Source organism: Kogia breviceps, chromosome 18, assembly GCF_026419965.1.
Source record: "Kogia breviceps isolate mKogBre1 chromosome 18, mKogBre1 haplotype 1, whole genome shotgun sequence".
Taxonomy (NCBI): Eukaryota; Metazoa; Chordata; class Mammalia; order Artiodactyla; family Physeteridae; genus Kogia; species Kogia breviceps.
Genome location: NC_081327.1, coordinates 39,280,524 through 39,306,819, shown reverse-complemented (window position 1 = coordinate 39,306,819; position 26,296 = coordinate 39,280,524). Strand labels below are relative to the sequence as shown.

The 26,296-nt window shown below is 44.3% G+C and overlaps 1 protein-coding gene and 1 pseudogene across 1 annotated transcript; both read left to right on the top strand.

Annotated features, from left to right (window-relative positions):
- Positions 1 to 1,124: 1,124 nt before the first annotated feature.
- Positions 1,125 to 26,016, top strand: DYNC1LI2 (dynein cytoplasmic 1 light intermediate chain 2). Its single transcript, XM_059045990.2, has 13 exons — positions 1,125 to 1,304; positions 1,450 to 1,523; positions 3,537 to 3,653; positions 7,701 to 7,931; positions 13,771 to 13,940; positions 14,667 to 14,760; positions 16,220 to 16,355; positions 18,518 to 18,629; positions 19,285 to 19,344; positions 20,097 to 20,138; positions 20,539 to 20,656; positions 21,498 to 21,614; positions 23,045 to 26,016. The coding sequence occupies exons 1-13, from the start codon at positions 1,198 to 1,200 to the stop codon at positions 23,143 to 23,145; spliced, it is 1,479 nt and encodes a 492-aa protein (XP_058901973.1). The 5' UTR covers positions 1,125 to 1,197; the 3' UTR covers positions 23,146 to 26,016.
- LOC136793061 (uncharacterized) lies at positions 17,015 to 17,811 on the top strand (annotated as a pseudogene).
- Positions 26,017 to 26,296: the final 280 nt, after the last annotated feature.

Here is a 26,296-nt window from a genome sequence, read left to right as displayed (position 1 = left end):
TTTGTTGGATCTGTAATTCATGCTGCCAAAATTCTGGCAGAGCCAGGATCAGAATCCTACTCATCTGAATCCCACATACATGGTTGCTTTTCTGACATATCCTACTTTCTTGTGATATTTAGAAATGCTTCATAAAATGCCTCTGCTTCCATAGAGGCTAGCAAGAGCCCTCAGGTAGCCAGACCTAAAGTGAAACTCGATAGGTGAAATGTATGTTTTCTTTCCTTTTCTTCCATTACCCTCTTCCTTCCCCTTCTCTCCCCTATCCCTTCCCCCTTCATATCTCTTTCTTTCTTCCTTCCTGCCTTCCTGTCTGCCTTCCTTCCTTCTTTTCTTTCCCTCCCTCCCTCCCTTCCTTTCTTTCTCTTTTTCTTTCTTTTTTCCTGAAGAAAGGAAATTAAAGCCTCCTATTTCTGGTGTCAAATGCTGGCTCCCAGAAAATATCATTAAAAAAACCCAAACACCTGTTAATAAGTAAAATCAAGCGAATTACTCACTACAGCAAAGATCACTACCTCGTGGTCTTAATAGGGTCAAGGAAGGAGGAGGTGAAAAGCAGGATATTTGCGAGGATTTGGGTGTCTAGCTTAAGGCCGGTCTTTCAAATCGTGGTTCGATTAGAATTAAGCGAAATTCATGATAGAATAGATTAAGATTGGTAAAATTGTAAGTACCGGGATGCTATCAGAAGATAACCAGAAAGCATTGGGTCCTTAGGTTTGTCAAGATTTCTGAGCTTCAGGTTCCTCACCCGTAAAAGAGTTAGACAAGATTAAGTGAGATATCCTGTACTGATCTCATTCCAAGGCCTCAGTTTTCCGCTTCAGTCTGTCGGGTGCCTCGGCCCCAGACGGAGCAGCCAGCTGACGGAGGACCGGGAACGGGTGTCTTTGAGCCCCTCGCCCGGCAGAGGCCGCTAGCGCGCCCTCCACCTGGGTGGCTCCCGCTCGCGCCGCCGCCTCCCCGAGTAGGGCTGCCCCGCCGGCCGCCTGACCGCTGCCCACCTCCCGCCTCCGCGTTGGCCTCACGACCCTGCGGGAACCCGCGAACATCGCAAGCCCGGCGGAGCGCGGCGGGTGGCGCGGGCCCTGCGGGGCGGGCGGCTGGGGGCGCGGCAGGCGCGGGCGGGCCGGCGGGGTCCTCGCGGGTCCTCGGCGGGCCCGGGGGAGGGCCCTCTTTGTGGCTGCAGTTGGCAAGATGGCGCCGGTGGGGGTGGAGAAGAAGCTGCTGCTGGGCCCTAACGGGCCCGCGGTGGCCGCCGCCGGCGACCTGACCACTGAGGAGGAGGAGGGCCAGAGCCTATGGTGAGACCGCGACGCGGCCGGGCTGGGCTGGCCGGGCCGGGGAGGGCGCGGCCGGGCCGGACCGTCGGACAGACTAACGGGCCGTCGCGGGCCGGTCAGGTTCAGGCTGGCCCCGGGGCCGACCGCTGTGCCATTGTCCCCACAGGTCCTCGATCCTGAGCGAGGTGTCCACCCGCTCCAGGTCCAAGCTGCCGTCCGGCAAGAACATCCTGGTTTTCGGTGAGCGCCGGTGGCGGGGCGTTGCCCGGGGAGCTGGGGTGGGCGAGGCGGGCGCCCTCTCACTGGTGCCAACCTTCCCTCTCTCTTGCCGCCTGCCCGGGAGGGCCTGGAGACCCTGGCTGGACAGCCTATGAGTGGCCAAGTCCATCACGGCCGAGGTCAGGACGTTGCCCCTTTTCGAGAGCCCAGGGATGCTGGCAGGGGCTCGTCGGCACATTCCTTAGTCTTTTGGCCGCAACATCAGCTTTGCTTTAAATGTCCCTGACTTCCTGCGCTCATAGTTTCGAAGTTCACCGAACTGCGGGCGTAGAGAAGGGAGGGAGTAGATGAGGTTCATGGAGGAGGCGGGCGAACGAGGTGACTGGGGGTCGTCGGGCTGTGGGGAGATCCCACAGGAGCCATTTCTCTATCTTGATGAGCGGTGCATGGTGGGAGGGGCTCTGCAAAGGACAGCAGGCCTTGGATTCCTCCCCAGGGACTTTATCTACATTATTTTAGCTTTTACTTCTGGGTTACCTGGGTTAGGTCCCTCAGCGTCTCTGGTCTCCTTTCCTCATACAAGTAAGGGAGTTTGGCTGGGTTCACTCATACAGCAGACCCATTTGTTGAGTGGGTCGTTTACTGTCGGTTGGGCACTGGGACAGACATCCCTCAGACATAACACAAGAATCTCAGTTTAGTGAGACACAGATAGATGTGTTGGTGATTGCACTACACCATGTTGGGCATAGACGGATGATTTGGGGCACATCATATGGCTTGATGCTGTTTGGAGTTAGGTGTTTTGAAGGGTAGGTGTTAACGTGCAGGGGCCCAGAGGGTTAGTGTTTGCAGGAACACAGAGGTGACAAGGCGAGGGGGGCAGGGGGTTGGAAGCTACCACAGCCTCCTTGTGGAAGGTGTCTGATGAGGTAAGTTCGAGGCAGATGGTGGAAGGCTGAAGAGTCGATGCTTTTTCCTGAAGGCCCCCGATTCTCAAGGGCCTTTTATTATACCTCCATCCTCTGATTCTCATGGGAATCACTGTGAGGGTGGTTTTCCCACTGTTTTTGAGGGGAGTGGCTGGTCTTTAGTTGATGACCACTGCAGCAGGTAACAGAAGACCCTTAGAGGTCTTCACGAATTGGGGGATCAGGGGCACCAGATCTGTGTTTAGAAAGGGGTTGCTGGCAGCAGAGTGGCAGGTGGCTCAAAATGAGCAGGTACTGAAGTCAGGCTGAGTGCTCACCATATCCAGATGGGATGTGGAGGGCCTGAGTTAAGGTAGTGGCATTGGGGGTGGAAAGGAGGACTTTGACCTGTGGGATGCCTTTCAGTTCTCATGTTCTGTAATTCCATATTACTAAATCCCAGGGGTGCTTAGTAGTGTTTTTTGTTGGTGGCTCTTTCTGATGTTTAAGGTTTCTTTTGGGGGGAGGGAGAGTTATTAGCTGGCTGGAGGGGGATGAGGAGGCGCTTGGTAATTACTAAGATAGTGCTTAAGAGTTTTGCTTAGGTCTGTAATTATTTTTATCAGTTTCCTAGCCTTCAGGGTGCTTACGAAAGAAATGTATTAAAATCGAAGGTGAATAACAGCTTCATTCTTTATGATTATGAGGCAGGATCAGACTTTTTAGTTCAGAGTCCCTAGGCTTTAAGGTTAATTATATTCTGAAGATTTCTTGCTTTCCTTGTGGTAAAAGTTTATTTTGTGAGAAACTAGCCCCAACTTTTACTTTCACTTTTCGAGATGTGTGTCATAAATTATAGGTAGGGCCTGCGGACCTGCCTTTTTCCTTTCCTTGTGAGGTAAGGATAACTGCGGTAGATTGTCATTTTAGATCTTGGAAATTGCCGCCTTTATCACCTCTCCCCACCCTGACCACTCTTACAGCAGGTCCTGCTTTGTTTATGAATACAGGTGAGACCTCAATAGCAAGCTCTACATGAAAGTTCCTTGTGTGAATGTCCAGACTCCCCATCCTTGCCTAGAATAAGCGGTACGCTTTGTCTTCTTACGTGCATCACTTATAGGTGAAGATGGTTCTGGTAAAACAACGCTCATGACTAAACTTCAGGGAGCTGAGCATGGCAAAAAAGGAAGAGGCCTAGAGTATCTCTACCTCAGTGTCCACGACGAGGACCGAGATGGTGAGTGAAGCATTGATCCATGCAAGTCTCTGACTCCTCAGTTGCTACCCCTGCAACATGCCCAGGCATTCTCAATTTTCTCTTTAGGTCTAAGAATTAGCCACAGGGGAATAGATGAAGTGTATCTCTTTGTAGGACCTTACGTATTTTTCTTAATAGAGTATGTTAGCAAAATGGGGAATGGGCCTGTTACCTGCTGTTCTTGGGTAGCCCTTACTTAAAAGGAGAGACTGAGGGTAAAGTTTCAAATGCACATAAAAGTAAGAAACTGATAAGTTTTTGGACTTCCCTGGTGGCTCAGTGGTTAAGAATCCACCTGCCAACTCAGGGGACATGGGTTCGAGCCCTGGTCCGGGAAGCTCCCACATGCCCCGGAGCAGCTAAGCCCGTGTGCCACAACCACTGAGCCTGCGCGCCTAGAGCCTGTGCTCCACAACAGGAGAAGCCGCCGCAATGAGAAGCCAGTGCACCACAACGAAGAGCAGCTGCCTGCTCGCCACAACTAAAGAAAGCCCGCGTGCAACAACGAAGACCCAACACGGCCATAGATAGATAGATAGATAGATAAAATTTATTTTATTTGTTTGTTTATTTTTTTATTTTTTTGCGGTACGCGGGGGCCTCTCACTGCTGTGGCCTCTCGCGTTGCGGAGCACAGGCTCCGGACGCTCAGGCTCAGTAGTTGTGGCTCACGGGCCTAGCCGCTCCGCGGCATGTGGGATCTTCCCGGACCGGGGCACAAACCCATGTCCCCTGCATCAGCAGGCAGATTCTTAACCACTGCGCCATCAGGGAAGCCCGATAAAATTTATTTTAAAAAAGAAAGAAACTAAGAAGTTTTTAAGTGCTTTGGACTTTTCTGTGAGAGAAACACTTGGCAGACTGATCTGGGCACCATTGTTACTCTGCCTGGTTTTAGTGGAGAACCTGAAATTGATGTGGTTCAGAGTATAAAAGCTTAACAGATATTCACAAGAGAGTTTTGAGTCTTTTTGTGACAGTGTAGAAATGCTGATTGCTTGTGGATTTTGTTTTGTTTTGTTTTTTTCCCCCAGTGGAGAGAATAGAGGCTCAGAGGTAATAATGTTCTCTTAATTTCTCACGTCTAGAATGTGGATAATAATCGTTTTCTACCTTCTGGGTAATTGGGATGGTTAAAAGTGCATGGTAAAAAAAAAAAGTGCATGGTAAGCTCTATTATAAGGATTAGATGTCATTTAAAATTGTGATAAGTACGATTGTGAGTTGGATTGGAATAATGGTTTTTGGTTACCACTAGTCAGTAATACCTCCTTTGTAAACTTTTAGGCTTCGTGTTAGGACTTGAATGGCTCTAAAATAAATAATTATTAATGCCTACGTTTTTTTATTTGTAGAAAAGTTACCGTGTAATCTAAGGATGAAATATCTTCATTAAATTACTTTCTTAAAATTGTGTTTACCCATTTATACAGTAAAGACCATGATGTAGGGGTGATTATATAAGGGGGCAAATCCCACCACCTCTGGTCCCCCATTTCCTTATTGCTAAAATGAAGAAGCTGAACCCAGGTCCTTCCTTGTACCTTAATTCTTCGAGCTCCAAGAATCATTTAAATAGAGGGGGAAAAACCCTTTAATCTTAACTTAGTAGTCATCTTAGAACCCCAAGATTTTATTCCTGCTCCTTCTTCCCTGGCTTCCTTTGCCATACTGAACATTCTCTGAAGGATGTGAAAGAAAGCTAGGAGGTAGACCTGGTGCTAAGGGCTCTCCTTGTGTAAGGAGAGCAGAGGCTTTCCAGTGCCCACCTAGGCCCACCGGAGTTTGTGTAGGTAGGGTTGGGACTCAGGTCACTGAGCTGGGCTAGGGGGCCTCATTTGTCTGAGTGTTTTGCTTCCTGTCTTTGATGATTATTGTGGAAAGAACTTGGGCTTTGGAGCCAAGCAGAACTGGTTCAGAATCCACTCCGGTAGTCACTGGTTGTGACTGACTTAACCACTCTGCACCTCATTTGCAATTTTAGGTTGACAGAATGAGAGGTGGCATGTGTCAAGTGTAGCTGAGTGCTTGAGACAGGTGGCAGGTCTAGTACCCTTTTGAAAGCATATGAAACATGGTGTAGATACTCTGACATTGCTATAGCTGCTTGTTTCAAAGGGGCATAAACATATTTCATGCTAAGCATCAAAGTAACTATATTCACTTACCTTTGAATTAAAATACATGTTAATTTTTATTTCAGATTCCTTAAGGTTGCCTTAAAAACTTTGATCTCTGCATTTATGGGATTTTTTTAAGCTGCCTACTTGTAAGTTCCTCTTTGATGAAAGAGTTGCCCTTGCCTGTGGTGAATTAAACATCTTTTAGCCCCAGTATTTTTTATTGTGTGGTGTGACTAGGTTATAAATATATATTTTGCAGGCAGTCACCCAGGTAGAGAAAATAGGTTCTGGCTTGTCCTTGTTTTGTGGTAGGACATGGCATGTCAAAGGACCTCTGCCTTAAGGGTTGAGGGCATCCATTTAATGCCACATGTGGTCTGTGTAATCTCTATGCACATGGTTGAGTTATATGTCATGGGCAGTGGGAAGAAAGGCTAAGAAAAAGAACCATGTCTGGTGAGGGGTAGACATTAAAATCTGTAGACTTCAGGTACAGTGCAGTTTGTTTGCTTGTGTTTTGGCCACGTGCAGCATGCGGGAGCTTAGTTCCCCAACCAGAGATCGAACCCGTGTCCCCTGCGTTGGGAGCACAGAGTCTTAACCACTGGACTGACATGGAAGTCCCAACAGTGCAGTATTTTTGAAGGCATTCGTAGAATCCAAGTCAAAACCGCTATCTGAAATGCATTAGAGTTTTTAAAGTATAGCTAGATGTAGATACCTTTGTTGTACTGTTGAAATAAAGTCATGAATATAAAATTTTTCACAGCATGTTAGTGAATTGATTATACCCCAAAAAAGGTAGCTAACAGAAGACAGGTTTTTAAAGAGTAAGTTGCAATTTATTGGGGAAGAAGTTAATGAAATGATATTTTTGATAGTAGGATTTCTCCCTCATGGTGCTTTTATTAAAAAAAAATTCTCAAAAATATGTCTGAAATTTTTAAAAAAGTATATTATTAATTTGGAGAACTATCTTCTACAGTTTGATCATCCAGATATAATTTTAGAATCACATGCTTCATTAAATGTCAGCACTTGCACATTTGTCTGTATATGTTTTTAACTTTACTGTGGAAAACAAAACTACATAAAAGCATAGACTGTTTTGATGAACCCCAGTATATCTATCACTTGCCTTCAGGTTACAAGTTATTGGTCAATTTTATTTCAGCTGTACTCTCACCCTCTTCTCTTTTCACTCCACATTGGATTATTAAAGCAAATTTCAGACATTATATCTTTTTATCTGTAACTACTTCCATATGTATGTCTAAAAGATTAGGATTTTAAAAAACATAATCATATTATATCAAAAATAAGTGTAATTCCTTAATATTATCAGGCACCCCGTAATTCATATCTCAGTTTATATAAGTAATGAGTTTATCTTGGCATTTAAATACAAAGGTCCTGTCTCTTTGGCACCCTTTGTGGTAGGTAAGCACACTGTTTAGTGTGACTGACACAAGAAGAGCTTGTTTAACCACAGGCTCTTCAGCACAGCTTGCTGCCTCACAGATTGCTGATATCTTAGAAGAATGGATTATTTAGACTATGGCACAGTCATCCAGGGAACATTTATAGCTTTTATTAGTGTCTTTTGATTCTTATTGAAAGCTAAAATGTCCTTCACTCTTTACTCCTCAGACATTGCTGGAATCTTTTTGGATGTGGACACAGTATATTATGGTTGTTAAAAAATTTTATAGTTTAGACAGTTCACAAGGCACCTTGATGAAGAGTTGCTGTCCACTGAGCACTTGGACCCTTTTCTGGTTAGGATTTCTGTCTCTGTTTTGTGTGGAATTCTGTGGCTGTCACTTTTAAGTTCTTCCTTATGTGGCTCTTCAAGCTGTGCTGATGGTAATTGTCAGTAACTTAGCTTCACTTCTTTTCTTAGATCACACACGCTGCAATGTGTGGATTCTGGATGGAGACTTGTATCACAAAGGCCTGCTGAAATTTGCAGTTTCTGCTGAATTCTTGCCGGAGACCCTGGTGATTTTTGTTGCAGACATGTCTAGGCCTTGGACTATGATGGAATCTCTACAGAAATGGGCTAGTGTTTTACGTGAGCACATTGATAAAATGAAAATTCCACCAGAAGAAATGAGGGAGCTGGAACAAAAGTGTAAGTAAAACAGGATTTTCTTAACTGGAAAATTCACTCGTCGTCTCTTTGGATGGTTCCAGCCACCTTCCTTTTCACAGTGTCAGGAGGCTGCAAAGCTTCCCTTACAGAGTGTGTGTGTTTTGTTTGCACCATTTATTTCAGATTTGTTTTTGTAGATTCAGTAGTCAGAAAGTCTTCAAAGCAGTCTTTATCTTAGCTGTCACAGTTGAAGAAAATAAATCAGTATTCTTTATTATTTTCATTGGTTCTCTTTTATAATAAGGGTTATAATGGGTTATAAGGGTTATATGATCAGTTCTGTGAGTCTTTTTGCTGTTCTGTTAACTCGTGGTCTGCTGAGTTAGTATCAGTGGGTATAGAGATTTACTGGGATCTCTGCAGCTTGAGTCCATTTCCCTGGGATTCCATTGAGGTCCTGTGGACCCTCTTTTTGACAAGTTTAAAGGAAGACCCATAAAAGATAAATCTTTCAGTTCCTACCTTAGTTCCTTTGGAGATCCAGCAAATATGATTTTAGTTAGAAATAAGAAATTTTTTTTTTCATTAAAATGAAAGGATATTTTAAGACTCAGGGCATCCAAGCCCTTTTGAGAACAGAGAACTTTAAAGGAAGTTCTTTTTGTTTTGTTTCGTTTTTCCTTAATGTGGTTCAGAAGCTTGTTTTTCCTTTGCGTTGCTTCTGTGCAGTTACATCAGCTTTTGTTCACTTGCCAGGGAAATGGGAGGGGCAGGGGCTGGAGCTGTGGCAGCAGCAGTGCTGTCTTGGCCAGGGCAGTCTTGGCTTAGCCTGGCTTATTTCCACGGGATGACATCATTCCCTTTAGTGAATTAATGAGGGCTTCTGGAGCATGGCACACAGGATCTTCAAACTTACTGGCAGAAGGGTTCAGGAATTTTGATGTGCTTTACAAATCAGATTTCTTGCTATGTGTCTTCCTGTCATAACTTCACTTGCTCCTGACTACATTAGCTAAAACAGGGAGTTTAACATGTAATTCTTTAGTTTGCTGTGTGCATGTGTGTTTCCTGGGACACCCATGTGTGCTGCAGTGATTGTTATGCAGCTCAGCGCATCTGTCCTCAAACACTGACCTTTCTAGATAAAGCCTATTTTTCCCCTGAAATAGAGACCCTAAAGACAACTTCTGAGAATAGTTCAGAGCCTGAAGAGCTGTTCTCCTTTCACTGTGCATTTACCATCGTACCCAGACTAGTGGGTTAATGCACAGGAGATTTCAGTTTCTGAACCTGTTTTCTTAGAGTTATAACCTTGTAAAGATTTGTTAAAACAGAAAAAAAGGAAGAGATTGAACCAAGGATATTTTTCTTTCCCAGATAGGGAGACTGTCTGCCTGGTGCCAGGTCTGTTCAAGGCATTGGGGATACTTACAGCAGACAAGGTGTCCACTCCTGGGAGCTTGTGCTCCCATGACACACTGAATTTATTTTGTGGTCTTAGTCATTGATGTCTGTGTTGCTTTGGATTAGATTGAGCTGCATGTGACACAAACCCAAAATAACCATGGCCTAAACAAGACTGGGTTTTATTTCTCTCTCCTGTGAATGAAATCCAGAGGTAGTTCAGGCCTGGAAAGCATCTTGAGGAAGACAAGTCAAGGACCCTGGCTCCTTTGTGCTTACTGCTTTGTCATCTTTAGGGTGTGGTTCTCTTCCTCTTGGCAACCAGAGCTCCAGCCTTCACATCTGTGTTGCAGGCAGCAGGATGGAGGAAAAAGCAAAGAAGGGCTGAAGGGTGTGTGCCTGCTGTTTTCCTAAGGAGACATTTCCTAAGGAAATGTAGTCTGTGTGGCCGTGTGTTCTAAGTATCAGTGCTTGGTTTGCTTGTAAGGAGGAAGAGGAGAGGACACTGGAGGGCAGCTAGCGATTGCTGGAACCACATACATGCCTCATGACTCTAGTTAACCTTCTGAGAGCCTCTCTTGTGTTCACCACCTTTCCTCTGAGGTGTTTGGAATGGTACTCACGCCTTTCTGTTACCCGTTGAAGGAGTGCCTTTGTTAGTGCTAGTTTTATGTTACATTTTAATAAAGTGGTTGGCCATCCTCTTGCTTAGAGGACTCCCACTTTCCAGATTAATTGGACGCTAGGTATTGTATTGAATGAGCAAAGGGCTGCCACCCAACCTGCTTTCTGATCCAACACCAGTCTCCAATCTGCTGAGTTTGGAAAGCTGCCCCATGGCCAGCCAGTCTCTTTCCGGATTAGGTTCCTCAATGGCCCTGAATCTGTGGCAGCTGCTTGGCTGCAGGGTTTGTCTGAGGGGGCGGGCAGAGCAACCCCTAAAGCTGCCAGAAGGTGGTGCTTGTGTGTAGGTTAGTCTTGTCTTTCCTGCTTTGTATCTGGGGCTTCACTTGCTTATCAAGTAGAGGAAAAAGATTAGGTACAGTCTCTTGGGTCTTCTCAGAACTGTGGAACCAACGGGTGATCAATGAGGTAGGAGGAAAAAGAAGAGAAAGAGGTGGCGCTCTGCAGTCTCCTTCCTATAGCCACTCCCATCTGATGCTAAAGGGGAGCCCCTGGTGGGCTGATGGCCCCTGCTGTGAAATACTGGCCATCCCACCACCTAGAGAGAAACTGCTAATACTGTGGTATGTGTGTACCCTAAGGGAAATGCACATTTTATTATCCAAATTACACAGTCCTCACTGTGTTTTTATCATTCCTTTTCACCACCTCCGTTATGAATATTTGCTCTGCCTTCCAACTTATTTTCTAAAATGCTGAGTTATTAAAAACACATGTGCATTTCCTACTGTTTTTGGATAGCCGTAATTAAGTCATTCCTTCAGAGAATGAATAGCCTAGCCCAGGGTTTCCCAACCATTTTCATATCATGGCCTATGTAGAATACAGCAGAGTTTATACAGCATGCTGGGTAGTGGAGGTTCGTGGAGCAGACTGTTGGAGCTGCCCCACCCCTGCCTTCCTTCCCACAGTCACTTAGCTTACCTATAACCTGTTCCAGGCTCTGCCATGCTCACTGTATTGGAAGCCTGGTTGAGTGTCTCACGTGACCTTGGGCAATTATAGATATTGCCTTGGACAATTATAGATAGATACCCAGACAGTTATGCCATTGTATTTTTCATTGACTTGAAGATTTGTTAAAATGCTTTTAAAGAGAAAATGTGGGAAGGCTAAAAAGAGTACATATTCTCAATTATATTTATATTATAAATGTAATTATATATGTAAATGTAATTATATACATATAAATTACATTTATAACTCTAGAAAATGTAAACTAATCTGTATTGAAAAAAAAAAGCAGATCAGTGGGGTTAGGGATGGTGTTGAGGAGAGGTGGGGAAGATAGATTACCAAAAGGTACAAGGAAACTTCTGGGGATGATAGATAAATGCACTGTCTTGATTGTGGTACTGACTCATGGGTGTATTCCTATGTCAAAAATACCAAATTTAGGGAGTTCCCTGGAGGCCTAGTGGTTAGGATTCGAGGTTCTCACTGCCATGGCCTGGATTCAATCCCGTGTTGGAGAGCTAAGATCCTGCAAGCCGTGAGGCATGCCCCCCCCCCAAAAAAAAATCATTTACATTGTAAACATGCGCAGTTTGTTGTGTGTCAATCTTGGCTCCGTAAAGCAGATTTCAAAAAAAAAAAGAAAATGTGGGAGCCTTTGATTTTTTAAGAGCCTTCAACAATCATCAGAAAACCCTTCTCTGTTTTTGTCCAAAATGCAATGCAGTAAAGATCTCTTTTTTTAAAAAAAAAAAAATAATAAATTTATTTATTTATTTATTTTTGGCTGTGTTGGGTCTTCGTTTCTGTGCAAGGGCTTTTCTCTAGTTGCGGCAAGCAGGGGCCACTCTTCATCGCGGTGCGCGGGCCTCTCACTGTCGCGGCCTCTCTTGTTGCGGAGCACAGGCTCCAGACGCGCAGGCTCAGTAGCTGTGGCGCACGGGCTTAGTTGCTCCGCGGCATGTGGGATCTTCCCAGACCAGGGATCGAACCTGTGTCCCCTGCATTGGCAGGCAGATTCTCAACCACTGCGCCACCAGGGAAGCCCAGTAAAGATCTCTTGAGTATTCATTTATTGAATCTGAAGAAATAAACTGCACTGATGGTAAGAAGAAAAAAAAAAATCTCTTGAGTAGATTGTTTTTGTGTGGTTTTTTGTTTTGTTTTGTTTTTGTTTTTTTTTGCGGTACGCAGGCCTCTCACTGTTGTGGCCTCTCCCATTGCGGAGCACAGGCTCTGGACGTGCAGGCTCAGCGGCCATGGCTCACAGGCCCAGCCGCTCCACGGCATGTGGGATCTTCCCAGACCGGGGCACGAACCCGTGTTCCCTGCATCGTCAGGCGGACTCTCAACCACTGCGCCACCAGGGAAGCCCTATTTTTGTGTTTTGTTTGTTTGTTTTTGGCCATGCGGCATGCAGGATCCTAGTTCCCCGACCAGGGATTGAACCCGCGCCCCCTGCATTGGAAGCGTGGAGTCTTAACCACTGGACTGCCAGGGATGTCCCATGAGTAGATTATTTATATTGGCAAGGAAATTATATGAATGAGCTTAATTAAAGAGAAGTTGTAGAGATGAAATGTTATATCTGTGCTTTACTGTTTAGGCAGTGGTTTTTTCCCAGTATTATATGAAAGACATTGTGCTCCCAGATAATTCCAGAAGCTTATATAACAATAATCTAAAGTCTTTGTAAATTAGGACTCACTGTTTTGAAATACTCGAAACCTGTTCTGTGGGTGAAGAAGAGTACATGCACTTTTCTCTAGATTCTCTTTAATCTAGTTGTCTGTGTTTTCTCAGCATGTTGTGGATGAGAGTAAAAGTCCTTTTGGTCCTTTAGTCATGCTGTGTGTAGAAGAGTAGAGCTGCCGACTCGAAGTAGCTTTAATCATCATGTCCTTGTTCTCTGGCCTGACATGTAACCTTGAAGCACCCAGGAAAAGGTGCAGGTCTGTGGACTTTGTGTTCACTTGCCTTAACCAAGACCATGGACCACTCTCAGCTTGAAGGCCCTCCTGTGGGGTTGCACGCATGGCCAAAATAGTGCCAAGAAGTAGATGTTGTATCACTCACCCCTTCTTGTGTTAGGCAGGAACAGGTCCGTGACGTGTGACTCAGGATCTCCTAAAGATGAAACTGAGTCCACAAGAGTGAGGATGATGATGAGATGCAGATGGTGCTGGCAAGTCCAGCCTCGCTCTTTAGCACGGACACACCTCAGCTGTATGGAAACAGCATGTTCTTGGTAATTCAGGTGGTTCTAATGAGAACTCTGAGGAGTTTTATAAGTTGTAACCTATTCTAGTGGTCGCGTCTGTTGAAGTAACACAGTTCAGCTGTCCTAATATTTTGAAAATGTAAAATATATAGGAAAAGTGGTGGTCCAGTGGTTAGGACTTGGCTCTTTCACTGCCATGGCCTGGGTTCAATTCCTGGTAGCGGGACTAAGATCCTGCAAGCCTTGCAGCATGGCCCCCAAAAAAGTGTTTTGTTTTTCATAGTAGGAACTATTGAAGCCTTAGGAGTTTTTAAAAACCTGTTTAATTGTTAAGAGTTAGATGCAATTAAAGATGACCAGGGGAATATCTTTACTGCTCTGAAGTTATACTTCTCAGACTGACTGAAAATGTCAGAATTGGGAATTTGTATCACCACCCCTAAATCCCTAATATTGCAGTTAAGTCAGATGCAGTTAGGAAGTTTGTCACAACTCTTTATGTTTTGTGCTTATTACTACCTGCTTCAGTTTTCTAAAGCTAGCATGTGCATTTTTTATTGTGTGTGTATGTGTGTGTGTGTGTGTGTAATTTTCTTACTTCTTTTTCACCTGTAGTTGTGAAAGATTTTCAAGACTATGTTGAGCCGGAGGAAGGTTGTCAAGGTTCCCCACAGAGAAGAGGGCCTCTGACCTCAGGTCCTGATGAAGAAAATGTTGCCCTGCCTCTTGGTGACAACGTGCTGACTCATAACCTGGGGATCCCAGTGTTGGTGGTGTGCACAAAGGTGTGTGCCAGGGAATTGTACGCTTGGCTGGGTTTGGCAGTGCAGCAAGTAAATAAATAAAGAAAAAATTAAGAAAAAAAATCCAATAAAGAGCAAACAAAAAAATGAGGGGTTTCAAAAGTTCTTTGATCCTAGTCAGAGCCACTAGGTTGCCCAATGCAGCATGTGCCATTCACATCATATTCTGTGAGAATGGAGCCCTGTGGAGTGTGCAGTGCACAGCCATGTCCAGTGGGCCTGTTTCCTGATGTGACCTTGTTTGATTCTTAGAGCAACTGTGAGGTGATCAAGGCTGTCATATCCCTGCTTTATAGATGTGGAAACCAAGGCCCAGGATGAAAGAAGAATCTGCAGTTGCTTTTCACTCTTATCTATTTATTTAATTAACGCTTGGACTTTGGGCTGTGGCTGCCTTCTTTTTTTTTTAATTAATTAATTAATTTCTTTTGGTTGCACTGGATCTTAGTTGTGGTTGGTGGGCTCCTTAGTTGTGGCATGCGAACTCTTAGTTGCAGCATGGATGTACAGTCTATTTCCCTGACCAGGGATTGAACCCGGGCCCCCTGCATTGGGAGTGTGGAGTCTTAACCACTGCACCACCAGGGAAGTCCCATGGCGGCCTTCTTTGAAGCTGTGATACTTTATTACTGACAAAGACAGTGTTCCCATCCTTAGCAGGCAGAGAGGCAAAAAGATGACTCCTTTCTCTTTCTATCTTACCTGCAGTGTGATGCGGTGAGTGTCCTGGAGAAGGAGCATGATTACAGGGACGAGCACTTTGACTTCATCCAGTCACACCTACGGAGGTTCTGCCTCCAGTGTATCCTTGGGGCGCTGTGTTGGGGCCCAGGGGCACAGGCTCCCCTCTGTGTGTGCTAATCCAGGCTTCCTCCAAATGGGGCATCTTCAAAGAGATAAAGTACTTATTGAATCCAGAATAGTCTTTTGCCAGGGTGAGATTGTATACATCCACGGTCCCCAACCTTTTGGGCACGAGGGACGGGTTTCATGGAAGACAGTTTTTGCACGGACCACAGGGGGCAGGGGAGGGTTCAGGCAGCACTGCGAGCGATGGGGAGCGGCAGATGAAGCTTCACTTGCTTGCACACTGCTCACCTCCTGCTTTGCGGCCCGTTTCCTAACAGGCCAAGGACCAATACCAGTCTGTGGACCTGCCGTTGGGGACCCATGGTATAACATCATTTTACTTTCTAAAAGTTTACTGTGTTGGAATTTGAGACTTAATAATTTGTGCCTATTTTTGATTACTTCTTATTATTTTTTTTTTTTTTTTTTTTTTTTTTTTTTTTTTTTTTTGCGGTACGCGGGCCTCTCACTGTTGTGGCCTCTCCCGTTGCGGAGCACAGGCTCCGGACGCGCAGGCCCAGCGGCCATGGCTCACGGGCTTAGTTGCTCCACGGCATGTGGGATCTTCCCGGACCAGGGCACGAACCCGTGTCTCCTGCATCGGCAGGCGGATTCTCAACCACTGCGCCACCAGGGAAGCCCACTTCTTATTTTTAATGGTGTACATTTGATAGTCTTTTGTATTAAGAAGACAGCTGATATGTGACAATTTTATTGCAAATTATTTTTATATCTTGGAAATCTTTTTAAACTTTACTTTTTTTATAGAAAAGGTTAATTACCCAACATGGTAGTGTTTTGGCTGCTACAGGGTTTCGTTTATGTTTATGTTTTGTGCTGTCCATGAGAGAGATGCTCTGTCAGCAGACTTCTGAGTCTTGTTTCTGTAAAAATCTAAAAGCAGTTGGTGCCATCATCCCACATCCTGGGTGGGGGAGGGTAAGGGTGGGTTCCACTACTTCCTTTGGGCTCTTAAGATTGTCCAGCTCAGTGGAGGGTGCCAGTAACATGTAGGTACCCAACTCTTGTATGCTTAATGACCAATTTGATCACATTTGGGCATCTGTCTAGGAAAGAATCTGTGTACCTTGGATATGCTGAGGGTTTTCCTGGGCTACCCTCAGAACCATTAAGTTGACTGCTCGGGATGCAACCTGATGGGTCAGAAGACAACAGTTTACATGCTCAAAAATGAACTACGTGGCCCGCTATTATCAACATGCTTTATGCTTTTGACCTGCTTCTTCTGCTACTGTTACCTTTTGAGTTCTTAAAATTTTAACGCTTTCTATTAATCGTATGTTGATCAAAAACTGAGTATCCTGTGACTAGTACTTTGAGGATTGTGCTTGTATGTATTTGCTTTTGTCTCCTCTTGCAGTGAATTGGTTTTCCTTAAGCAGATTGATTAGATGGAGCGGCCTTGATTTACACATCAGTGAAGGAAGAGAAAAACCTCGACTTGTTGTATAAGTACATTGTTCATAAAACATATGGTTTCCACTTTACCACGCCTGCCTTAGTTGTGGAAAAGGAAGCAGTTTTTATGTGAGTTCTTTATAGGTGATGCTTTCAAATGCTTCTCTTCCTGGTACATTTATTTGCTCTTTACATTTTATCCTTCCAAGTAAGATGGCTCTGTCTCTCTCTTATACAGCCAGCTTTCTACTACTTTGGGGCAAAGTGCTTTGAGTTGGACCTCATAGGGGATATATACACCCACCTTTCCATCTCTGCTCTTTTCCAGATTACTTGCCATTCTGCTTCCAGTCTGAGGGAACTGGGTGGAGTGAGGTTAGGGGTGCTGCCTTTCTTCATTGAGAGCAAGTTGCTAAAACATTTTTGCCACTTACTGTCAACTCTGGTAGAATACCGGCTGAGTGAGGGAGTTGCAGTATAGGGAATTGGCGCTTTGAGGATCCTGAACGTTTTCTGTTGAAGCATCTGGTTTATTGGCATCCATTGGCAGGGATGACTGCCTGTGCCCTCCCCTGTGCCCCATCAGCTTGGGCTTTGGCTATACTGAATGCCTGTTGTGTTTCTGGCGTTTCACATTTGAGGAGCCACTGGGGCTAATTGTCCTGAGCAGAGACTTGGATACCTGTTAGTCCTAATTTGTGTCATTCTCTCAGTGGAGAATGGTGGGTGTTGTGTGTGCATAAGTAAATGTTGAAGGTGTGGTCTCTGAGAGGACTTGTGCTAGTATCATGTTTTTAGGCTTAGATATCCTCTTAAGAAAGAATTACAGTTCGTTCAGCAAATACTGAGCACTTCCTCAGAGACCAGCTTCTATGCTGAGGGCAGAAATGAATGAAATATGGTCCCTGCACATGGCACTTTAAGGGACACACACAGCTGAGGAGGGGTAGGGCAGTACTGGGGTAGTAGAGGCAGTGTGGCAGGGAGAGCAGAGGAGTGATGCTGGGAGGGTGAGCGGTGCGTGCCAGGCAGACCAGAAGGAGTGGAAGGGTGGGAGAGTCTGGGAGAAGACTGAAGGTGTGAAAGCCGAGAGCTCTCGGGACCGAATAGGCTGCCTCCTCAACATTTAGGGAGAGCCTCGCTTGGGCTCTTCCCAGACAGCAGACATAGAGACTTAGACTGATTTTAGAGAATCATTGTCTAGAGCAGTCAGGCCAGCACCAAAGCCACAAGCTCTCAGTGAGTGGTATGCTTTTGGAGTAGTCAGTACCCAAATCACTTGTGATCCTGAGGAGGAGGATCAGGGAGACTGGATATGTTCAGGGCTGGTCCGGAGTGGAGAAGAAGCTCAGAGCTTCTGAAGGTGACACGGGTCATGGCAGTATCTTTGTCATGCTCTCTCCCTTTGCACCTTTGGTCCTGTTGGTAGTTGCCTGCTGGGGAGCCGGTGAAGTTGTCAGAGCCATTGGGGTGGAGAGCCCTGGCTAAGCACCTTCTCAGTTATAGAGCTGTGGAGCAGGAGTTGGATGGAGAATGAGAAGCCTGTGGGAACAATCAGTTGCCATCTTTTAGAGCTTCTAGATAAAAGTATGTCATATAGGGCATTTTACAATTGTTCCTTACCCTAGGCTGCAGCTTAACTTAATGGAACCTGGGTGCCATCCTGCCCTGTGATGTCAAGCTGGGCAGCACCCACATAGGATCCTCAAGAACTCCTTGTGTCCCTCTTGTTTGAGGCCCAGGATAGTGCAGGTCCTGCTGCTCCCCTTGGCTCCAGGGTACATATTCACACATCAGTAAAATTAACCAATCCATAAGAAAACTGTTGTCAGAAAGAAGAGTTCTCAGAGAAACAGCTCACAGGGATGTCTTCATATCAAAGCCCGGAGAAACAGCCCTGTCCTGAGCTCTGTCCTATGTGTTGCTCTGTATTCTCCACTCTGTCAGACAGGGCCCCATTGTGTGCTTGTTCTTCTCGGCAGAGTTGCGGAAAAGCTCTGAACACTTCCTGTGGGTCAGCATGTATAGTCAGTAAGCTCTCGCTTTGGCTCCTTAGGCCTTGGGCCTCATGAACTCAGTACGGAGCAGGACCTGTGAGGTTGAGCTGATGGACTACACTTGCAGTGAATATTGGCTTGTCTGCCAAAAGCTACAAGCCGGCCCATCAACTGCAGACCAGAACTTGTGGGAAAGGATGTCAGCCGGGAGTCCTCTCTTAACTTGGAGTGTGCTGAGTATTCCATAAGGCAGTCCGAGGAAAATCAAGTCAGTCTCTGTGTCTTTGCCTTTAGACCTGCAGGCTGGGACAATGAAAAGAAAATAGCTATTTTACATGAAAATTTCACAACTGTGAAGCCAGAAGATGCATATGAAGACTTTATTGTGAAACCTCCTGTGAGAAAGGTACCCAAATCAAATCAATCACTTTAAGAGTTGCAGGTGGGGAATTCCCCAGCGGCCCAGTGGTTGGGACTCTGCACTTTCACTGCTGAGGGACTGGGTTAGATCCCTGGTCGGGGAACTACGATCCCACAAGCTGTGCAGCGCGGTCCCCCCGCCAAAAAAAAAAAAAAAGAAATAGTTGTAGGTTTTTTTCATGGGAAAAGAAACGTATAAAGATACAAGTCTTACACACTGAACCATTTGGGGGGGGGGTAAAAAAAAATAATCCAAGGGCCTTTTAAAAAAAGTCTTTAGATGAAGTCGTGTTATGTAATTGGCTCTGGGTGGCACAGCATGAGTGATAGACTGCCACTGCTGCCTCTGGATTACTGTTAGTAGGTCCCACTTGCTCCTGTGATCACCTGCAGACCCAGATCTGGGAGGTATTGTTTAGTACCTGCCAGACTTAAAAATGTCATTTGGCCATATGCCAAGGCTGGTCTTGGAACAGGGTCTTTGCCAGGCTAGAAAGACGACCTCTGCAGTCTCCGCAGGGACTCCCCAAACCCATGTTGAGACATGAGCACAAGATTCTCCTTTCAGCATAAATTTTGACAAGTAGTTGGGGGTGTTCTTGGTCTATGACCACGAATGAGTGTGTCACTTCATTTCACAGCTGGTCCATGACAAAGAGTTGGCAGCGGAGGATGAGCAGGTGTTCCTAATGAAGCAACAGGTAAGAAGACCAGTGAGGCCAGAGCAGAGGCCTTCTCAGGAATGAAACCAGCTCCCTGGCAAGAGGCGGGGGTATCACAAAGAGCTTACAGGACAAAGGGGTTGCTACCAGTTCTTGTTCTCTCCCATTTCTAGGATTGGTACAGGGTAGGGGGCCCCTCAGAGGATCCCCTTCCTGCCTTGCAGATTCTCCTACAGTGATAGGCTTAGTATCTTATTAAGTACCTGTTCTGTCTGCAAATGTAGATTTTCTGGCATAGTATTTCCCATGTTGACAGTTTACCAAACGCCCTGACCTCACTTCCGTTAGTTCACATAGCCCCACACAGCCCTGTGCGTGAAGGCAGGTGAGCTGATATACACATTTTGTAGGTGAGGATGTAAACCCAAGCTGACAGTTCAGAATGCAGACCCAGTCCCACCTTCTGTTTCACTGAGAGAGTTGTTAGACACATCACGGGTTTGCCTGATGATGCAGGCAGGTCAGCAGGGGGCGTTGATGGTTTTTTTGCCAACTTTTCCTCCCTTTTGTGCTCTCCTTGCTTCTTTAGCTTCAAAACTGGTTACTGGGAGTATTTTTTGTTCACCGTCTACCAAATTGCTCAATTTAAATATTTTGCATTTATAGTGTAGAACCTCTGACTTGGTTGTTGTTAATGATGCCCTCTAGTGGAATACTTGGAAGTGTTTCTCCAGACCTTCAGTGCACTCTGCAGGCCTTGGTTAATGGTTGGTGTGTCCCTCTCTTTGCAGTCACTCCTTGCCAAGCAGCCAGCCACACCCACGAGAGCCTCCGTGAGTACCTTAAACTAAACAGAGGGTCAAGGTCCAATGTCACGTCTTCAAACTATACCATTATTTTTGAGAGTTTACATTTGTGTGAGCTTTTGTATATTTAGAGGGAATTTGGTCCCCCGAAAAGCCCAGGGCCAGGAACATGGTAGGAACTCAGAAAACGTCTGATGAAGCAATACAGGTCTGGGAATTAGAGTGAACACGTTTTGTTATCTTGGTATCTCTTCTCTCAGGAGAAATTGGGATCTAAAAAAGGGACTGAGCTGGGTGCAAACTCCCATTCCTGCCACCCTTCTCCCTAGACTGAAAAATACCCTGCAGAAGCATGTCTTCATTTTTGGAATATGTATTTTCTGTTATTTTTATGCCTGTATGTGACTTGGGCTGGTTTTGGACTTAGGAATCCCCTGCAAGAGGACCCTCTGGCTCTCCAAGAACCCAGGGCCGGGGAGGGCCAGCCAGCGTGCCTAGTGCCTCCCCAGGCACGTCAGTAAAGAAGCCGGACCCAAACATCAAAAGTATGTATCCTGTCTCTTTGGAGAGTGGTTTAGTCCTAGGCCTCATTCCTACTTTAGGGGTTGAATAGCTGGGTTTGGAAGATGGAGACTCAAGGCAGCTGAGCTGTTTTCTTTCCCAAGAAGGACTGCTTTCCACTTCCTCTTGCTGAGAGAGAGGGAGTTCATGGTTGGCAGAGACCAAGGCTTGTTCCTTTGTTGGAATTGGTGGCCCTTGCACCTGGCTTCGTTTAAGACCTTAGGCCTAACCTTAGGTTAGGCCTCTCTATATTCAGAGAAGAATACAGCATAAGAAGTCACTTTAAAATGTTTATTTTGAGTTCTCGGTTTTGTTGCTTATTAGGTTTATATTATTACCATTTATGAATTGTCACTTGTTTTGTCAAGCTCAGTTACTTACTAGTTTAAGTAGCCCTTACCCCAGTGACTTAATAATACCCCAAGATGTTGGCTGCAGTAAAACCCTCAAATTATATTTAATTCTTGCATGTTCGATGACTTTTCTACCCTAAATGAGAGCTTTTCACAGCAGCTTTGGAATGTTACGGGCTTATAAAACTTTGAAAAACACTGCCTCATGAACAGGGAGATGATGTGGAGCGCACGTTATCTATTACGCCTCTGAACAGGTGGGAAATCTAAACAGGTTTCCATTTATTAATTATGCTAACATATAATCAGCCTTAGCAGTGGCAATGTATAAGGCATCATAGTGAATGAATCTGCTCAGTATCCTAGGAAGGTCATAACCACAAATGGATTATTCCAAGCTGAAAAATAGTTTGTTGCTGTTCAATTGAGTCATTCAGTTTGTGTGATGCTTTTTTTCTTAATGTTTCCTTAGATAATGCAGCAAGTGAAGGGGTGTTGGCCAGCTTCTTCAATAGTCTGTTGAGTAAAAAAACAGGCTCTCCTGGAAGTCCTGGTGCTGGTGGGGTGCAGGGCACAGCCAAGAAGTCAGGTACTGAAGGGCCCCCAAAGACTTAGGACCCTTGTGATTGAGGAGTGCTGGAAGGTGGGGTGGTGGACAGGAGTGTCTGTTTTCAGTGACCTGCAGACCCCTTGATGTTCTGAATAGATTTCCACCTTATACTGAGCAGTATACTTTACAGTAGGATTACCTTATTACCATGTGTGTTTCTTGGTACATTTAAGGTGGGATTTATGTATATTCAGGTTCTCAAGAACTGACTGTTGGGTGAGTTGAGGTAGATCCTAAATATTGGGCTGGCCAAAAAGTTCGTTCGGGTTTTTCTGTAACATCTTACATAACAAACTTTTTGGTCAACCCAGTACATGGCCCGGGTGTAGAAGTTCTGTCCGTTGGAAGTCATGGTCTAGAGTGTACCATTGACATTTCATTTAGTCTTTAATTTTCTGTGTTGCTTTATAAGGATTTTGCTCACACTCCTGCCTCCGGTCTTGCCATCAGCTGCCTGTGAACCCTCACTGTCTCACTGGAGGGTCGTCATTTTCCCCTCCATGAAGCTCCCCACCCTTGTCACACATAGAAATCTCTGTGACAGCCCACCCGTCTGTTCTTCCGTATGGGCACGTAGGGCAAAGTCTATGTCTTGGAGGTCTCTGAAACAAAAGAACCAGGTTCCTTGGGAATTAAAAATTTTCCCAGAAAGCTTGAGGCCATTTCCAAAGGGTTTTAATTTTCCATTGGCTATAAGGAATATTAATATAGTATTTTCCTTAATTGGTGTTTTCCAATCAAAGGAAACCCTCAAGAAATCACTCCATCCTCAGATCAGCCTGTGCCTTCAGGTGCTCTGGAGTTCTTGGACACTCAGAGTCTGTCTGACCTGGTGGGCCAGGCTATAAACTGGTATTCCCTGGGAGGAAATAGGGGTCACTTCTAGGCCCCAGTCAGTGTTCAACAACAAAAAATATGTGCACCAACTTTGTGCTGTATCGAAATGGCCAACCTTAGTCTTATGTTCTTATTGAAATATGGTGTTTCCAGGATATCCATGTGAGTCAGTTGTAATTAGTAACAAAACATAAATACCTGTTCTGTCTGAGGCACAGAAAGTCGTTTGCTGCATGCCAGAAACTCAGACACTTCCTCTAGGAAGATGGTGATGAGAGTGCATAGGGGTGAGAGGGTTTTCAGAAAGGCTTTTGTGTTTGGCACAAAGGCATCCCCAGGCAGGGGGCAGTAATGTAGTTGGGGAGCCCAGACCGGTGGCATTTGGAATTAAGAAGGGCTGAATTATTAGAGTCTGTCTCCTTATAACCATTACAATGAAAAAAGACTTTCCTCATTCTTATTGGAGTTATTATCACCAAAAATGATTATAGAAATCTGTATAATTTTAAATGTTCCTTTAAAAAAAATTTTTTCTGCTCTCATCACTGCTGCTTTTTCTTTTTTCTTTAAAGGACAAAAGACTGTGTTGACAAATGTTCAGGAAGAACTGGATAGAATGACTCGAAAACCAGACTGCATGGTAACAAACTCTTCAACAGAAAATGAAGCCTGATCCTCCTTAAAAAGTGCATATGTAAAATGACCAAATAACTATATTGATCTGCTCTAAGACCAGGATTTTTCTGATATGGCACATGCTATCAGTTTTTTTGGGGCAGGGGAGATGAACTTAAAAAAAAAAAACAAAACACAAAACTTCATTGGCTTGTCCGAGTGTGAAATGCACCTTTAGGAAGGTTATGTGTCAGACCCCTTTGTGAAGGATAACCCTTGGACTCTCAGGCATGTGGCTCTTTCATGGGCAGCAAGTGCAGCTGGGCTTCTTGGGGAGGGGAAGGTAGATGGAGAGAAAGAGGGCCCACTTACTTTCAGGGTGGAGCCAATGAGACCAGGAAGTCATCGATCAGATGGTGGCTAGTCTGACCAGTTGCATGTTAACAGATTCACTTGTTCTTGGGAAGCAGATTAAGTAGCAGAAAGTCCAGGAAAGAGAAAGACTGAAAGGAGGAATGAGAGAAGTGTTGGTAGGGAAGCTGAATGTTACAGGAAGTGGAGGAGGAGGAGATGAGCAGTGTTAGTAAATACTGTGTGTTCAGTAGAAGTCGAATAATCATTTTTAAGACTTAAAATCAGAAGCGTTTCCAAACTAAACACTAAGCAAAATGGGAATTGGACTTGTTCTGAATGCATCTTTAACTTATGAAAGATGTGTTAAGTGTGGGGATGCCTGAGTCATGTGGAGCCGGTATGGGTGTGGGGAAGATGGCAGCTGCCCAGAACTCACGTGCTTAGCCCAGGCCATGTCCTCATGGGAGGTGTTGGGCTCCACGTGTGTGCGTCGTGGGGCAGTCACTGTGGGGTGTGTTTAAAGTAAGCAGTTACAAAATTAATTTACTTTGAATTGTGTTTTCTAAATAGCTTCTGCTTTGTTTAAAAAAATTTTTTTTTTTTTTAACTACCACAGGCTGGCCTACTAGTAGAGAATGGTTGACCAACCTCTCATTTTATCATAATGCAGTGTGCTACAGAAAGTTTGAAGGAGGTTTTTAATGTAAATACACTCCAATTAATTGGCTTACACCAGTCCCTGCCTTATGGTCATTGGAAACCTTGGTGGAGTTCCACTGATGCAAAAGGGTTTTGCCCTAGCTCCCTGGTCTGATCAGTGCTATCAGATGGACAAATAAGTGTGAATGTTTTATATTGAAAATGGAAATTTCTCTTGTTTTATGTTTTTCATAAACTAGCATTTTTTTCTTACAGAAATAAGTGTTTCAGGTGTCTCCATTTAGGGCAAATTCATGCACGTTGTCATGTCACACCATCATCCTGGAAGTGACTTCTATGGATTTAAAGTGGCACGTTTAATTTTATACATGACACAGAACATTGAAATGCAAACACTACCATTAATTTAATGTATAAAACATTTGTTGTCAAATCAAGGGAAAAACTACAGTTCACTTATGTGGAATTTACTTTTTTTATATGAATGTTTGTTGTACTGTGTCTAAGCATAACTTCCCTAATGTCATTACTGTTACATACCGGATTTGACAGACCACTAACCATACTGGGCATAACTTAATATCATATGTTACATAACAAGACTCTAAAGACTGTCTTGAGTTGCTTTTCTGTAAAGGTCTGAACACTGTTAAGGAGAAAGCTGAGTATTTACTTGCCTTTCTGACAAACATAAAAATGTGTTTCTTGTGCCAGTCTTATTGTTGAAAATACACTTTTTCCCCCCCTTTTTAATTGTTTTTTTCTTTTTAATGTATTAATGGCTTCCAGTTACCAGATTTTCCAGGTAATGACAGTATACTGACTTGGAATGATGGTTGTGGTATACTGACCAATCGATGCCAAACAGCTTGTGGCCACACAAATGATGGGGTCACTTAATCCCTCCATAGCAGCTGGCAGGGGCAGGGGGCACAAAATGAGTGACCTCAGAAATAAGAAAGAATTCTTCGAATGGCACATGCCTAAGAGGGATACAGTGTGATTTTAAATTTTAATGCAAAACTTTACTTTTTGTTTATTTTTTATCATTTAAACTGATAAGCACTTTTTGTGTCAATATAAAATACTAAAACCGAAGAAATGCTAAGACACCTGTCTTGTGAAGGAAGGTTTCTTGGAGATCACTTTAGTTTCTCATAACAAGTGGATACTCCTAGGATCAGAAGAAACTGATGTATAGTGTCATGTGCTCAGTGGTTGCCAAAGTCTACCAACTTTGGGGAGCTGCAGGGTTCTTTTTAGGGGGGGTGGGAGGAGGGAGCATATTTTTTTGTTATTTTGGGATTTTCGTGCATTGGAACCAAAGGCCAAACAATAAACAGCCTTTACTTTTTAAAGTAAAATTCATTTCATTTGCAAAATACACTTGTATGGTAGACTGTTAAAGATAATTTTATGACTATTTATGTACATTGTAGTGGTTACATCTGCTGTTTGTCTTTAAAATGGAAAAATCAAAGAAAGAAGCCCAACCTTGAAGATATGGCCATGATAAAGGCCATGAATTGGTCTTTCCTAAAAATGCAACGGGTATGCTGCTAGAATTATTTAATTTTGTTTGCACTTTTTTTTTGGGGATTGGCATTTTTAAACCAGTATTGAAACTGAAGATGTGTTTTATTAGTTAAACAAAGTTGAAAGTGACTGCTCTGTACATCATGACCTTAACAATGTTGATGCTGTAAGTAAAAGTTCACTGTTGTCTCTATACTAGGTTTATTGGTGTTTTTAACTTAAAATTAGGACTGCAGATTATTCCCCCACCAGCCTTAGTCCAGGGGTGTGGCTCTACCAGATGCAGTATGCAGTCATGTGGAACCTTGCTTTCTAGTGCTGGAAAAGAAGATGTCTCTAATTACTGGCTTCAATAAACACGAATCCAGACTGCTTACAACTTTTGGTGACTTTCTTTATGATAAATCATCCCACTGGAGATACACTGAATTGTCTGCTAGGCATATAAGGTATCTAGCATGTAGCTAAACATGTATACCTCTCATTTGAAATTATCAGAAATTCTGTTAAAGAATATTTTAAAACAATATTTTGATATATGTGGAGTTCCAGGCTGTAAGTAAAGTGCAAGCGGTGTGAGTTGTCCAACATATTTTCTTGTCTATTAGATAAGTTTTTGACTATCTGAATTGGGCTAAGAAATTTTCACTTAACTAATT